Here is a 15,453-nt window from a genome sequence, read left to right as displayed (position 1 = left end):
GAAACAGAGGCGGCCGTGGCCTTGGCCCAAGGAGATGGATTCGGTTTCTCCCTCCATGCAGGCTGAGGTGGTTCCTGGAAGAGGCTGGCCTGGGTTCCTCTCCCCCAAGTGTCTGCGCAGTGCTGGGGTTGCACCCCCATTGCAGGCAGGGCCCCAGGACGCTCAGCCTGGCTGTCGGAGACCCCTGCCTCGTTGGGAGTCCTGGGCTCTGCTGGGCGGTGAAGGATGCTGCTTCTCAGAGTCGGAGCTGAGAGGGGCCTGTGCCCCCCCATGCCATTTTCCCAGGGAGACATGGGCCCAAGCCCTGCCCTTCCTGCTGGCCTCTGGATGGCACCTGCTTAAGGAATGAGGCATGGCCACCCTCGGATCTTGGCTGGGGCTCTTCCAGCTCTCCCAGGACCTCCAGCAGATGACGGTGGGTCCCCTGAAGAATTTTTGCTTTCAGGGGAAAGCAAAGGGTGGGGGGCATTGAGGTGGCCAGTGTGGACACCCTGCCAGTGCTGCAATCCCAGGGTGATGCTGTGGCATCAGGCCTGTCCAGGGTGTGTGGCCCCTCCTGCAGGCTCCTGGGAATGGCCAGGCCCCTTTCTGCTCCAGCTGCCGCCACAGGAGCAGTGGTTTGTGACAGGAGGGGCACGGACCTGGGGCAGGATGGCAGCCCTTCACGTTCATCTCCAACTCCCAGCCTGCTCCCACCAACTGGCTCTGCTCAGCGTAAGGGCAGCTGCACAGGCCCTTAGGGACTGCCGCAGCAGGCACGAGGCAGGAGCGACCGTCAGTGAACACGAGTGTCCTCCCTTTCTCTCCTTTCACCTGCTGGCAGAGGGCTGATGTTTTCATACCAAATTGTAAGGTGTCCTTGCCACACTCAGCTTGAGTGTCCCCAAGGCAGAGAGCCTCTTTTTTGGCCCTCAGAACAAGGTACACACAAGCTCTGGGATGAAGAAGGCTCCCGCTTGCTTCTCCTTAACAAGAACCATGTGGAGGGTATGTGTGTCTACCAGAGGGGTTAATCTGAGGGGGCTTCCTCTCCTTCTACCCTCTGGTTCCAATTTCCTGTTCTAAGCAGGATTAGGGCCCAGAAGGCTGAGGCTCTGAGAAAAAGGGTGCCAACAGGCCCCTTTGGGATGAGTTGACTCTGGATGTTTCTGCCATTTTCCCCAAGCAGAGCCCCCACCTGTAGGAAATAGGCAGGATTCCTGCCCCTCCCATCCCCTAGTTCAAGCTCAGTAGATAAAGCAGAGATTAGTGCTGGGACAAAGCTGGCCACTTTCCCCGGTGGCTCCAGGCCTGTCCATTCAGCTCTCCCCAGGACAGCCCATTTGTCTGTACCAAGTGTGAACCTGGGTCACCCAGTGTGGTCTCACACTGCTCCAGTACTGGCCAACGCCAGACTGTCCATGCTGAAAATGGGAGGGTGGTGGCTGACTTCTGGCTCACTGAGCTGCGGTGCCCTGGGCCCCTCGCCAGGCCTCCCTCCCCGACCCACTTCTCCCAACAAAGTAGGCCATTTGACTGCTTGCTTTGTCTTTCAAAAGAAGGGAAACCCAAAGCTGCCAAGTGAGACTTTAATAGGTTTTGGCTGGGGTTTGTGGTGGATTTCTTGATCCCCGATACCCAAGAGAAGGAAGGAGTCTCAAAACAAGCTTGGTGGGGTCCCTTGCTCAGCCTCCTTCCTGAGCCGAAGCCACCACCATCTGACCAGTCAGGGAGGGGTTCTGATAGGCAGAAATTCATCAGCTCTCGGGGGTGGGGTGGGGGGCATTGCTCAGGGCCTAAGGAGGGCACTGGGGGAGCCAGAAAAAGCTATTTCATAGAGCTGAGCTTCTGCTAAATGTCATTCCTGAAGCCTTTGGGGAGGGGTGGCTGATGTTTCTGAAATGTCTATGGGATTTTAATTCCAGGTGTCCACTTAACTGACCAGCTTTGATAAACAATGCCAAGTTTTAACTATGAAAACTACAGTACCTTGGTGCATTTTTATATTCTGATTTCTAGGGTTTGTGTTTTTTTTTTTTTTTTTGGTTTTTTTTTTTTTAAGATTAAGGTTTAAATGTTTTCATTAGTGATTTCATTTCTAACTTGGTATATGAAGCTTAGTTCTCTACATACTTATTATGTGCCCTGTGTCACAGATTTGGGAAAAACGCACTTGGGAATCAAAAAAAAAAAAACAAAAAAAAAACAAAAAAAAAACCCAAACAAACCATAGGACTTCTTTTTGAAAAGAAAAACAGCAGTATTGACTGTATTGACACACCTCAATAAAACCTGTTGTATAAAACAGTGCTGTGCAGGAACTGGCATTGATGTGGAGGCATCTCAAGCCTCTGGATTTCATAAGGCATCCAGGGAACTCTCTGGGGCTCTCGTTCTATGCCTTCTCTCAAGGAGCACGCATTGCTCCCCAGGCCCCCAGCCATGGGTTCTGTCACCACATCGCAAATGCTGGATGCTCCTAAGCTGCCTAAGGCTCTGCACCAAGTAAATGCCAACAGGCATTTTAAGCAACCAAAGCAAGGCAGTGATTGGGGTTGGAGCTGGGGTAGATGGTTTGAGCTTCCCTGGAACATTCCTGCAAGCTCTTAGGGGTGGGGGAGCATGAGAGCTGGCTCAGAATCCCAAGGACCAAGTTTCAACATTTGATACAAATTATGAATAGAACTATGAACCTTTGATCCTGAGGGTGGGGCCAGTGCCAGGCCCGCTGCTGAAGGCACGACTGGAGGTGCTGTCCTGGACTGAAAGCACCTGCCCGCAGCTTCCCATGCTGAGCACTAGGCCTCGGTCCCTGGCTCTAGGGATGGGGCGGCAAACCTGGAACAATCCAAGTCCTGGGAAGTCCTGTGGTTTGCCCCTGCCTGGCAGGACACAATCTTGGCTGAAAGCAGACCTGCCCATCAGTCCTCAAACCTCAGGTCAGCTGCAAAGCTGGGCATGCTTCTCTCTCCCCTGAGGCTAGGATAATCTGAAAATATCCCAGAAGTTTGAGGGGAGAGGTCTTCTCCCTTTTAAAATTTTCCTTTCCTCAAAATGGTATACAGAACCATCTTTCAAGCCAAGGCCTTTGACGGGGGCCCAAGATAACAGAATGAGGCACACAGCCTTCAGTCCACGCAGGGCACAGGCACGATGTACCCTCCTCACCCCATGGTTGGCAATCCGGTGAGAGAAACTGCCCTCTGCATCCTCCTACAGGGGTCCTGTTCTTGGGTCCTACTTGGGAAGCAACCTATGAAGAAGTCAGGCTTTGAAACCAGGGACATCTGGCTTGTCTCGCCCACTGCCTGGGCCACTTTGAGTGACCAAAGGACAAAATCATGCTCACTTTGCCCTTCCTGGATGAACCAGCTGTGCAGACAATTGGAAGAACTGGAGGAATCTGCCTGACATCTCGGCAGCCTTGTGTTCCTAGCTCCTGGCAGAGCCGATAAAGAGGCACCAGGCTTGAGAAGGTCAAGGGTGGGGTGAAGTGGACAGAATCCAGGGCACAGGAGAGATTTAGGAACCAGTGGTAGGATTTACCAACAATTTTATTGCTGGGAGTTCTGCTGGAAGCTGTTAATAAGCTCCATGACAGTCAAGGGCCAGGTATGTATCTAGATCAGCTAGATGCAAGTGCTGGTTTCCCTGATCCATGTAAACTTACTGCCCAGGGGCTCTGTCCAAAGACATGCTCTCTGGCAAACTGGCTAAATCCCAACAAGGGGAAATGATGCTATTGCTGATCACTTCTGCCCCCCACCCAACCCCACGTGTTAGATAATAAAGGAAAATGCCACAAATGCCCTTCCAAGATCAAAGCTGTCCAGATCCCTCCCGTGTGCCTGAGGAGCCGGGCTTGCCCAACGCTCTGCAGTGAGCTGGAAACCGAGCATCATGGAGGCACCAGCCCTCCACACTCACTGTCCAATGACCTCCCCCAGAGACCCCGCCCCAGAGGTATGCTCCACCCACACTGCAGGATGACGGAGGCAGCGACCTATGCTGCAGTAAGCCTCTGGGTTTCCAATCTGAGCTGTAGTTGGTCCTGCTGGACACAGTGGAGCCCAGCAGCTGTGGCCCTCACAGACTCTTCTGGAAGAGCCGGTGCAGGCTCTGGGCCAGGACGTCCGTCTCCTCGTAGCCCTCACAGCTTTGCTGCCAGCTCTCTGGCACCTGTTCCATCCCATAGTAGGCACCGGCAATGGCCCCGGCCATGGTGGCAATGGTGTCTGTGTCCCCCCCCAGTGAGATGGAGTAGATAAGAGTCCTTTGGAGACTGTTGAAGGCAGAGGGAATCTCAGGGTCAGGCTCCATGCAGCGCAGGAAGCAGTAGATGGCGGTGGGCACAGATTCAAAGGCAGCAATGCCATTCCCTGTAGGGAAGCCAACGTATGGGGACACAGCACTCACCCACTCTCTATGTCCCCAGGCTTCTTCTGGCCACTCACCCCAAGCCAATACTCTCAGCTTCAAGCTGGGCCATAATTCAGACCATGGGTTCTAGAATTAGACTACCCAGGTTCAAATCCTGGCTCTCTCTCCTATTAGCCATGGGATCAGAAAAGTTCCTTAATGGCTAAGATTCCTGTTTTTGGGATTCGACATCTCGGGCAGAGAGGGAATGAAGTCAGAGACTTTCACAGGGCTAGTGTGGGGGTGAAATGGGCCACAGGTAAAGTCTTCTGCAAGGTGCCCAGAACACAGGACAAGTGCCGTGTAAATAAGCATCAGTTATCAACACCAACTGTCCAGACCAGCAGCCACCTGCCATTTTGGGGACATTTATCTGTAAGGCTGAAGGTGCTGCAGCCCTAGAGGAGCCATAGAGCAAGAAGGTGCTGTGCTTACAACCCTGCACAGGGACTGCACAGAGCTGGCTCTGCTGTCACAGCAGCCCCAGGCAAAAACACAAAAGCAGGCATGCCTCCAGGTTCCCGTCCTGTCCCCATGCCCAGGCCTAGCCCAGAGGGTGACGGCTGTGTGTGTGGGGGGGGGGGGGGGGGGGGCGGTCTACCCACCTAGCTCAGACACCACCTCCTCTCTGGTCACTGAGTCCTGCTCTAGAAGGGCTCCAATCTTCTTCAGTCGGCTGGAGTAGGGACGCTCCTCCATGCCCAGCCTGTGGGTCAGGGGTGAGATTTCAGGGAGGCCGGAGCCAGCACGGTAGAGATGGAAGGCAGGGGAAGGGGTGTGGGAGGGCGAGGCGGGAGTGATCAGGCTGACACCCAACACAGACGTCCTGACAAGAAGTGGGAGAGGGCTAGAAGTGAGTTGCTTTTTTAATTCCCCGGTACCCTAAGGGCCTCAAAGCAGAGTCAAGGCAAATGGGCTCTTCCCATCCCTCCTAAGAGTCTGCAATTCAAGAAGGGAGGTTTCAGGGGCACCTGGGTTAAGCATCCTTTTTTTTTTTTTTTTATGTTTATTTAGAAAGACTGAGAGAGAGAAGGTGGAGGAAGGGCAGAGAGAGAGAGAGAGAGAGAGAGAGAGAGGATCAAAGTGGGCTCTGCACTGACAGCAGTGAGCTCAATGTGGAGCTCAAACTCATGAACCTTAAGGTTATGACCTGAGCTGAAGTGGGATGCTTAACTGAACCACCCAGCGCCCCCCCCCTTTTTTTTTTAAATATGTGAGGTTTTTTTTTTCTCTCAATGTTTATTTATTTTTAGAGAGAGAGAGAGAGAGCAAGAGAGCATGAGCAGGGAGGGGCAGAGACAGAGGGAGAGAGAGAATCCCAAGCAGGCCCCACGATATCAGCACAGAGCCCAACGTGGGGCTCAATCTCAAAAACCGTGAGGTCAGGACCTGAGCCAAAATTAAGAGTTGGATGCTTAATAGACTGAGACACCCAGGCGCCCCAGCACCTAACTCTTAATTTTGGCTCAGGTCATGATCTCATGATTCATGAGATCAAGCCCTGTGTTGGGCTCTGCACTGACAGCTCAGAACCTTCTTGGGATTCTCTCTCTCTCCCTTTCTCTTCTGCTCACACACACGAGTGCACTCTCTCTCAAAATAAATAAATTAACTTAAAATTGTGGCCAGGCCAGAGGACCCCGCAATGCATGCATACCCATAAGCATCCTTCCAGCCTGTCTCCATCCCACATACTCACTCCCTGGCATCCGAGACAGACTGGGCGTCACTCTCCAGCTCTTCCATGTGGCCCAGGAGTTGTTGGAGGAAATGCTCACTGGATGACTCCCCCTGCAAAGCCAGGTGCACGGCCAGGGCCTGCAGGATGGCGCCATTGTAACCCAGGGAGGAGGCGTGTGTCAGCTGGGCTGAGAGCCGGGCAAACTAGGGCAGAGGCAGCAGAGGCAGAAGACTTGCTGTCACAGAACCCAACCTGCAGAGAAGAGGGAGGGAGGGGAAAGCCCAGCAACCAGCCCACCTGGATTACCTTCTGCACGTCCTGGACACTGCTATAGGCCAGCGAGATGCCGGCCACCCGCATGGCACCCCCATTGCCATAGGAGCCTTTCCCATTAAACTGGGCCCGGGCAGGCTCAAAGACATCACGGCACTTGGGGCTCAGGAGCTTCTTGAAGACAGTGACTACTCCAGCACCGTAACCCCGATCAGGGTCTTTCTTGTACTCCTGAGCAAATCTAGGGGAGAGAACGGAGACAGGATTAGGGTTGAAAAGATGCCTGTCAGGGCTGGGAGAGAACGCTGGCTGCTGGGAAAAGAAGATGGCTTAGGGACCAAAGGAGCCTGTCCCAGCAGGGCTGTCACCTCTGGCTTGGGAAGCCACAGCATTACTGTGTCCCGCTGAGGGTGGGGGTCCCAGCATGCACCGACATCATCACTCTGGCCAAGAAGCGCAGTTATTGGCCAAGAAGCGCAGTTATTCTGCCCACCTGCTTTGCCTCACCCCAGGCCCGTCCCCCTCACCTGTGAGCCATGTCCACCTCGTCGAAGGCCTCCTTGGCCAGCAGGGACTGCACCAGGGCCCTGGCCATGGCTGTGTCGTCTGTGTAGTACAATGCTTCTGCAGGGACAGGGTGGGAGTGGGGGTGAGATCACACTGCAGGGCTTGAAGGTGGTGGCTTTGGCCTCCTGCCCCCCTCCTTTATTTAAAAAAAAAATTTTTTTTTAATGTTTGTTTATTTTTGAGACAGAGAGAGACAGAGCGTGAGCATGGTAGAGGCAGAGAGAGAGGGAGACACAGAATCTGAAACAGGCTCCAGGCTCTGAGCTGTCAGCACAGAGCCCGATGTGGGGCTCGAACCCATGAACTGTGAGATCATGACGTGAGCTGAAGTCTGACACTTAACTGAGCCACCCAGGCGCCATTGTTTTTTTAAAGTAACCTCTACATCCAATGTGGGGCTGAAACTCATGACCCTAAGATCAAGAGTCACATGCTCTACTGATTGAGCCAGGCGCCCCTGGCCTCCCACTTTTATTTGCCAGTTCTAGAATGCCTTAAGTCAGTCTCTCACTCCCAGCCAGTTTCCTGGGCTGCAGGCCTTGGGATTTTTAGCAATTCTTTATTCTGAGTCAGTTATGACCTGCTGACTTCCGAAGGAAAATCTGTTCCCTTCTGCCTGCCCTGACTGTAGCTCTCCTGCACCACCACCCCCACCCTCCAACCCAGCCTATATGTGCAGCAGAAAATTCTTCCTAAAAGCAGACTATCACTTTCCTCAACTCACTCTCCTGCTCCTAACGGCTGTCTGTTGCTTTCAGGATCAGGCCAAATTCACTGCCCTGGCATCTGAAGCCCTTCGTTGTAGGCCCCTTCCCTCGTCTCTCTTACATCCCACTGCTCCCCGAAACTTGGAGCCTGGGTTGACCCTCCCTCCACCTGCCCCACTTCTCCTTCTTGGTGCCCGGGAGTACGGCTCTGGCACTTCTGACTCAGCAACACTGGTTATATGATGTCTCAAGTGGGCTGTGAGCCAGCAAGACTGGGACTTGGTTTTACTACAGGAGGAGAGGGCTACAGAGAAGGAAGCATTCTCCCTGTGAGCGCCCAGCCCCACTCCACTCTGTGTATTGCAAGCCCCCCCACCCCTTCCTCCCTTTCACTCTTAAGGAGGCTCCCATCCTGGCTTCACAAGGAAGAGGAGTCAACAGCCCTCTTAGCCACAGCCACACTCTTTTGTTACCCCTTGACCAAGTGAGTCCCTCTTCTAGTCCATCCAGCCCAGCCCCTCAGGGGACGTGTTCTTCCTCTTCTCTCCTGTCCCCTCAACCCCTCCCTGTGTGGTAGAGCAACACCCATTCTCCCTTTGTGTGGTTCCTGCGCCCAGCCTGTCCCCAGGGAGCCACTTCTCTACCATCTTCAGCCCATGTGGTTAGGGCATAAGGTTCACATCACCAACAGCCTCCTCAAATAGCACACCCTACTACTCCTTTGTTCAGGGATGGATAGATGGCCAAGCCAGGCCGAGGAGACGCAATCTGGGATTTCTGCTGGGGCTGCTGCAGACAGACTTCCTCTGCTGGAACTGCTGAGGTCACCCCACGGGGAGGGTCTGCCAGAGCGAGTGAAGCCAACCCGGAAGAATGTGGATCTGAATAAGGAGAGGAGCGGGTCTTGATGTGACTTGAGCCCCTGGATTTCAGCGCCGCACGAAACCAGACCTACCTCTGGACTTCTCAGTTATGTCACCCGATGAATTCTCTTTCTGCTTAGGTCGTCCTGAGTTTTCTGCTACTTGTATCCAAAAGGTCCTAAAACACCTGCTAACCTAAAATGTTGTCCCTTCATCTTAACATCAAACCAAAGATGAAATTAGAAACCATCTCTCCATCTTATCTTTGCCTCAACCATGGCTCCTGGCTCTCTTTCCCATCATACTAAACCATACCCTTTTTCCTCTTTCTACTTCCTCCTAAATCCATTGAAATCTAACTTCCAGGTTTCAACATTCTACTGAAAATGCTTTTTTTTTTTAACGTTTATTTTTTATTTTTCAGTGAGAGAGGGAAAGAGAACAAGCAGGGGTGGGGCAGAGAAAGAGGGAGACAGAATTCAAAGCAGGCTCCAGGATCTGAGCTGTCTGCACAGAGCCCCATGCGGGCCTCAAATCCACAAACCCCGAAATCAGATGCTTAACTGACTGATCCACCCAGGCTCCCCATCGACTGAAAATGCTTTTCGCAACCAGACTTGAACTTCTCTGTAGCATGACACCACTGACTAGTGTCCTCATTTTGAAATTCTCTTGGGTAGTGTCGATACCCATGCCCCCCTGCCTCATTTCCTATCAAACCATTTCGTTCTCTAGCTCCTTTTGCTCCTTTAGCGTTCTGAGTATGGCCCCTTTTTCTTACTGTTCTACATGCTCTCCAAGAATCATCCTCCGCTTGACCTCAGACATGATGCTGGTCAGAAATCTGGATGAGGGAGGACCTGGCTGCACAAGGAGAGCAGTGGAGGGGAGACAGGCTTTATACATACAGCACTGCAAAAGCCTGGGCTAGAGCGAGCTGGGGTGAGAGGAGACGAGTGCAGAAGGCCAAGGGTGGTAGAAAGTGAAACTGGAGAGTCGGGGGAGGGCCGGCCAGGTAGGTCACGTTAAAGTTTGTTTCTATTCTGAGGGTAAGGGAAAGGGAACCCTTTCCGAGAAGGGTTCTCCCTGATGTGTGGAGAATGTGATTCGGGAGAACTGGGTAGAAGGAGCAAAAACGGCAGTGGCGTATACACTGGAGCAGGCGCAATGCAGAAAAATGACACCGGGGTTTCAGGATTGCGCGGCTGACTGGATGGTGTTGCCAGGCCGCGAGCTGGGGCGAGACGTGCGAAGCCGGGGCTCGAATTCCGACGCGCTGAGTCCGAGCTGCCTGCGGCTCATCCAGACCCGGCCCCCGCAGCCCCGGGCGGCCTTATCTCCGATGCCAGTCCCTCCCGCCCCGAGGCCCCCGCGGACCCCCGGCCTCCGCGTCCTCACGTGCACCCGGCCCCGCCCACCTGTCCGCGCGCTCCCCGGCGAGCCCGGGTCCGGCTCCAGGCTCTGGACGTGACGCAGGACTGACGTCAGGGTGACGGTATCGTGCGCCTCGTAGAAGGAGCCCACGCAGTCCCCGAGCAGCGCGCCGGCTAGGCAGCCTCGGAAGCGAGAGAGGGAGCGGGCCGCCCCAGCGCCCGCGCAGCCCGCCGCCGCCATCGCCGCCGCCGCCGCCGCCGCCACCGCCATCCGCGCGGAGCAGTCGCCACTTCCGGTACGGCCGGCGCGCGCCCCAGAGCAAAGCTTCCCGCCAGCCCCACAGTGCCGCCCAGCGGCCCGGAGCCTCGGCGTCTCTCCGCGCCCACAGCGCCGCCCAGCGGCCCGGAGACGCAGCTCCGGCGTCCGGCATCACTGGTTTGGGCCTGGCCTCCGCTTTTAGCTCCATAATCCCGTAAACGTCACAGACGGGCGGGACGGCCACTAAAGGGTCCCTGAGGGGAGGGCCCTGAGCCAGACCAGCGGACCACAGCAGCCCTTGAGGCCACTGTCTCCACCCCTCACCTCCCCACCCCGCTCCCGTAGCCTGCTTTTAGGAAGCCTCGCTCTGGGCCCCAGCAATCCCAGCCCTCCCCAGGGCTGTCCCAGCTCTTGGCTCCATCAGGCCTGCCCCTCCACCTCACCCCCACCCCACCCCGGGCCTCTCCTGGGCATCAGGAGGGCAGGCAAGGGTCCAGCTGGAGCAAAGCTGGTGAGCGGTCACGCTGCTAGAGCCCAGGGGATGCTGGCCTAGTCCAGAGAGGACTTCCCTGAGGAGGGAGGAGGGAAGGAATCAGATTGAGAACAAGGAGCTGGGGGGGCGGGGGGTGGGGGGGACGGGATGATGTTCCTCAGCTTTGCTCTTCCACACACAGGAGGGCCAGGAAGCCTCTCACTCCCTGCTGGCTGCAGCACCAGAAAACCATCTGGACTGAGAACCACCACGTTTATTAGATTCATTCTCTCCACGCCCCCCCCCCCCCTTCCATCTCCCATCTGACCCTCCCCTCATCCCTCAGCCACCTAACACTACACCAGCTCCAGCTGGCAGCTTTTGAGTGGACTCAGGGTGCGGTTTGTGGTACGGCTGAAGGTGTCCGCCTCCGGCACAAACTTCTCAGCAGGCACAGTCAGCTTCCGACGGGTGTCCATGCACTTGGTGTCCAACAGCATAGAGTTGGCCTTGCAGGCGATGTCAGCCTGCAGCCGGGCCAGGTGCTTGTAGAGAGCATCCAGAGCATCCCTAGGGAGGAGGCACAAACAACCCCTCACTCCTGCATGATCCTGGGAGGCCGGGGCAGAGCTCTCTGGCCTTCAGTCAGGAAGACATCGAGGAAGCCAGAAGGCAGCAAAAGGCCCCGTGGGTGGGCGGTGTCTCCCTCCCCCTGCTGCCCACTCCCCAAACTTACTGTGCTTGTGCCAGCTTCTGCTTCAGGGCAGCAATGGTTGCCTCTAATTGGTGAACCTCGTCAGTGAGGCCATGCTGTGCCTAGAGGCAGGGGAGTGGGTTGCGAGGCCCAGATCAGTGTACTCTCCTTGAGTTTGGGTACTGCCCTCCACCAGCACCCCTGCTCCGCCAGAAACATGTGCTGGGGGGTGATCCTGAGGAAGCCTTAGCAGGGACCCCGTGCCCCACTGGGGAGCCCTTGCACCTGGTCCCGGCAGAGTTCCACATTGGGACGGTAAGTTCTGGACTCCAGTCGGGTATGGCAGAGCTTCAGGTTCTGTAGCTTTCTGCGCAGATCCTCCTCTAGGTGCCGGATGTCCTCCTGCAGCTCGGCGATCTCCTCCAAGGTCTGCAGGGACAGAGTGACCGGTCTCCACCAGCTGAACCCACCATGGTGCACCCTGTCCAGGGCTTCCAGTGGGCTCTCATCCCACAGCAGGACATCCGGGCCCCAGGGACTCAACAGAGAAGGCTCACATTCTTCTCCTGCCACCTGAGCTCACTGTATACTTTCTCCATCTCCCGCAGCCGCTTCCTGAAGGCAAATTCTGTTGCAACCCTCTGGGCTTCAAGTTCATTGTTGGTCTGAAGGACAGGGGAGGCAGGGCAAGGGGAGGGTGTAAGCTCATGGCCATTGAGGAAGTTGCTCAGGTGAGGTGATGGCATGCCACATGGCCAACAGGAACAATTGGCCCACCGACTAGCTGTGGGAGAACAGGGTGTGGGGAGTGGCCAGGCACCTTGGCAATAGTTAGGGCGATGGCCTCCCTCAGCTCTACTGCTCCTTTCATCTCAGCCTCTGCCCGGTCCTTGTTGAACTGGCTGAAGTCATCCCACTGCTGCAGGCTGGAGGAGCTGTGGGTGGCAGGAGACACTGGGGTCATAAGAGTATGGCCTGTGAGGTGGGGAGGAGAAACTGGGTGAAACACTTCTTACCCATTGGGAACACGCGTGGGATTAACCTTCAGAGAGATGTTTGGGGACTTGAGGTTGAGAGAGAGGCAGCCTCTGTCAATGTCCAATGTCTCCATTTTGTCCCGATGGTCAGAGTTGAGCTGCTGTCGGACTTCCTGCAGGAGGCTGGGGAAGGGCCAGATTCGATCAGGAACCATCCCCCAAGGTCCCAGAACATAGGCCCCATTGTACTGAAGGGACATGAGGGCTGGGCCAGCTGGGCTGACAGTGGAGCTGCTGCAGCAGAGACATAGACCAGCACAGCTGGAGGGGCTCTCTACGGACAAAATGGTGACACCCACATGCTTGCACACACTCACGGGGACACATGTATGTAGCTACACCCACTGAGGCTCACACACCCACTGAGGCTCACAAGAAGGTACTTGGGGGTGGTGGAAAATAGGCTTCATCTCTCATGCTCCCAATTAGTTGGCAATGGCTGCCTAAAGCCAGGTCACGGGAAGCATTCTGAGACCGTGTCTCAGGTGGTGGAAGGAGTGCTAAAATCAGCAAGTGGTTTCTGCTGGGGGCACAGCAGGGGCAGGAGGCAGCCTGAGAGCCAGTTGCTCACTACCCACAATACATGTTTCACACGTAAGACACACAGCCTTCAAGTGCAGGGGAACATGGGAATGATACAGCTCCCTTACCAGAGCTTCTGGAAGGCCTGGCTAATCTTTTGTTGCAAGGCCTTCTTGGTGGCATCAATGACCTCCACCTCTTTGTGCAGCTCTTCCTCCACAGGATCCTTCACCACATCAATGTCACGCCGACTGTCCCGCAGGGTCAGGCACTCAATTGCCACATCCAGAGGCAGGTTCTTGGCCTGCAGGTTTTGCTCTGTTGATTCTTTCATCTAGAAGGGAGAGGGCACAGGACGCTAGTGGGGCCATCCACTGGGAAGCAGCACTCATCCCCACTTCAGCAGAGGGGCCAGTGGGTGACTCAGATGGACATGCTGCCCAATACTCCCATAACTTTGGGTGCATGGATCCCAAAGTGAGGAGGGTGGGGAGGTGTTTGCAGCAGGGTCCCTGGCTCCCTGCCTGTGTTAGGGCGTCAATCTCAGCATCTAAATCTGTCAGACACTTGTCCAGCGTCTCCTTCCAACGGTTGACCGTATCAATCCTCTCTGCCAGTCGAGTCCTATTGTCATGTTCATCCCAAATGGTCTGGAAGAGACAAAGACAGATAAAGAGGGTGTGGGATTGGGGCTCTCCCCATTGCCCATCCAACGAGGCTCTGGCCTCCAACCTGGTTGTTGGTCTCATTGCGGAGGACCCGGGCCTCTTGGCGGATCTGGTGCGAAGCATCTCGCTGCCGCTCAGCATTGGTGGACAACAGGTGGCTGTTGGTGTGCCAGTCCGGCAACTGGAAGCGTTGACTGGGCTTGACGCTTAGCGTGGCCATGGTGCTGGGATCGAAGGGTCAGAACACCCCAGGCCTGTTCCAATCACCCACCTCTGCTGGAGAGGGAAAATGAGGCTGCAGGAGACCACTCAGGGGATCCTGTTCTGGATCAAAAGCCCAAAGAACATGTTTCTGTCCTTATTGTGCCAGCCCCCTTCCTGCAGGAACCCTGCTTGGGAACAGCCTTGACTCTACTAGCTTTGTGGGAGGTATTCACCAAGTCTCCTCCCACCCATCCATCCATACACAGGCACAAACTCCTGGACCCTGCAGGTCCTGGAAAATGGTGAAAGGGGACAATGGAATCCTTCAGGGTGTGCGTGTGTGTGTGTGTGTGTGTGTGTGTGTGTGTGTGTTTGTGTGTTGCCAAATGCTTAGTGGGGCTGGTTGGAGGGAGGGCCGTTAGCAGGAAAAATAGCCCTTAATCTATTCCACCCCTACTTCCAGCAACCAAGTCGTGTGGAACTTTCTTTTGTTTTTTCGCCCCAGCTTTGGGCCAGGACCCTGAGGCTCTAAGAGAAACCCTGTTCTCCATCCAAGGAGAGGACGACTTAGTTTTGCAGGGAACACAGGTTGGCATTAGGGAGTTGGGGCGGGCCGGGGGGGGGGGGGTGGCTCCCTCCCCATGAGGTCGTCCCACCTCCAACCTCCGCCTTTTGTGGGAGGAGGAAGGGAGGGTGTGTGAGGGCTCGGATTGGGAGGAGCTGGGGTCTGTCTAGGTCCCAGCCCAGCCCTCCCCCCCCCCCCCCCCCCCAGTATGTTCATCTTTGGTTTGAATTAATACCCAGGAGCAGGCATCGAGAAAGGAGGAGGCGGGGGAGAGGGAGGGAACTAGGCTTGGGTGAGAGCCCCCCCTACCCGCCCCGCTACTAGTCCTCTCACCTCCAGCCCTGTTCGCACTTCCGCCTCGCGTCCCAAGCGCCTCTGTTCGGCGCCCCCGGTTGCTAGGCACCCGCCCTCCGCGCTCGCCTTACCTACACTGGCTGTTAGGTTGGCCGCCGCGGGGCGGCTCCGAGGGGCGGGAGGCTCGAGAAGTAGGACAGCGGGGCCGCAGGGCTGGGGCGGCCGGCGGGCGTCGGGGGTGGGGGGGTCGAGAGGAGGGCATCACGATATCCCGTTTACTCCATTTACACGTTAAACATTTATATTTTGATAAAAGTTATGCATCGACATGGTAAAAGTATATACCTATTTTATATATGTCTACAGTATGTGTGTGTGTATACACACACACACACACACACACACACACACACACATACATATACATACATACACAAACACACAGTACATAAAAAAAAGTAATCTCCAGCTCAGGCTCAATCCCCGTCAGGTACCTTCCAGAAATATATATATATTCAACATTATTGACCCACATTCATTTGGTCCTGTCTTGCCCAAGAAGTGCATCCATCTGCTTGATGGCAGAGATGGAATGATGCTTGTATTTGGAGAGGCCGCATCCATGGGGAGGTAACTGGGGTGTTAGAAGCAAAGCTCAAAATCCAGCCATTTTTTTCTTGTTTTAGGTCTTTTAGTTCCAGTATAGTTAACGTACAGTGTTCTATTAATTTCAAGTGTACAATATAGTGATTCAATAATTCTAGAGGGGTGCCTGGTTGGCTCAGTAGGTTAAGTGCCTAACTCTTGATTTCAGCTCAAACCAAATCTCCTGGTTTGTTTCTGGGTTCAAGCCCTACATCAGGTTCTGCACTGACA

The 15,453-nt window shown here is 55.1% G+C and overlaps 2 protein-coding genes and 1 long non-coding RNA gene across 5 annotated transcripts; 1 reads left to right on the top strand and 2 right to left on the bottom strand.

The window, feature by feature from the left end:
• Window positions 1-2,000: 2,000 nt before the first annotated feature.
• On the bottom strand, window positions 2,001-10,168 carry ADPRS (ADP-ribosylserine hydrolase). The gene is made up of 6 exons (XM_027059670.2): window positions 9,908-10,168; window positions 6,880-6,976; window positions 6,386-6,593; window positions 6,098-6,282; window positions 5,004-5,104; window positions 2,001-4,358 (listed from the first exon to the last, which is right to left on the bottom strand). Exons 1-6 carry the CDS (start codon window positions 10,131-10,133, stop codon window positions 4,066-4,068), a joined length of 1,110 nt encoding a protein of 369 aa, XP_026915471.1. The 5' UTR covers window positions 10,134-10,168; the 3' UTR covers window positions 2,001-4,065.
• LOC113599426 (uncharacterized) lies at window positions 10,168-10,978 on the top strand. Its single transcript, XR_003420283.2, has 2 exons — window positions 10,168-10,632; window positions 10,796-10,978. It is a non-coding gene; the product is annotated as an uncharacterized LOC113599426 (long non-coding RNA).
• TEKT2 (tektin 2) lies at window positions 10,848-14,689 on the bottom strand. Of its 3 annotated transcripts, none has more exons than XM_027059667.2 (10): window positions 14,617-14,689; window positions 13,579-13,838; window positions 13,371-13,496; window positions 12,975-13,180; window positions 12,304-12,447; window positions 12,108-12,222; window positions 11,845-11,952; window positions 11,573-11,716; window positions 11,330-11,409; window positions 10,848-11,163 (listed from the first exon to the last, which is right to left on the bottom strand). In XM_027059667.2, the coding sequence occupies exons 2-10, from the start codon at window positions 13,732-13,734 to the stop codon at window positions 10,950-10,952; spliced, it is 1,293 nt and encodes a 430-aa protein (XP_026915468.1). In that variant the 5' UTR covers window positions 13,735-13,838; window positions 14,617-14,689; the 3' UTR covers window positions 10,848-10,949. The 3 variants fall into 3 exon arrangements, with proteins under 3 accessions (XP_026915468.1, XP_026915469.1, XP_053067435.1); XM_027059668.2 differs by having other exon boundaries at window positions 13,579-13,833; window positions 14,617-14,677; XM_053211460.1 differs by having other exon boundaries at window positions 13,579-13,787; window positions 14,617-14,646.
• Window positions 14,690-15,453: the final 764 nt, after the last annotated feature.

This window comes from Acinonyx jubatus, chromosome C1 (assembly GCF_027475565.1).
Source record: "Acinonyx jubatus isolate Ajub_Pintada_27869175 chromosome C1, VMU_Ajub_asm_v1.0, whole genome shotgun sequence".
NCBI classification, from domain to species: Eukaryota; Metazoa; Chordata; class Mammalia; order Carnivora; family Felidae; genus Acinonyx; species Acinonyx jubatus.
The sequence above is the reverse complement of the archived record's forward strand: the minus strand, read 5'-3'. Positions and strand labels throughout refer to the sequence as shown.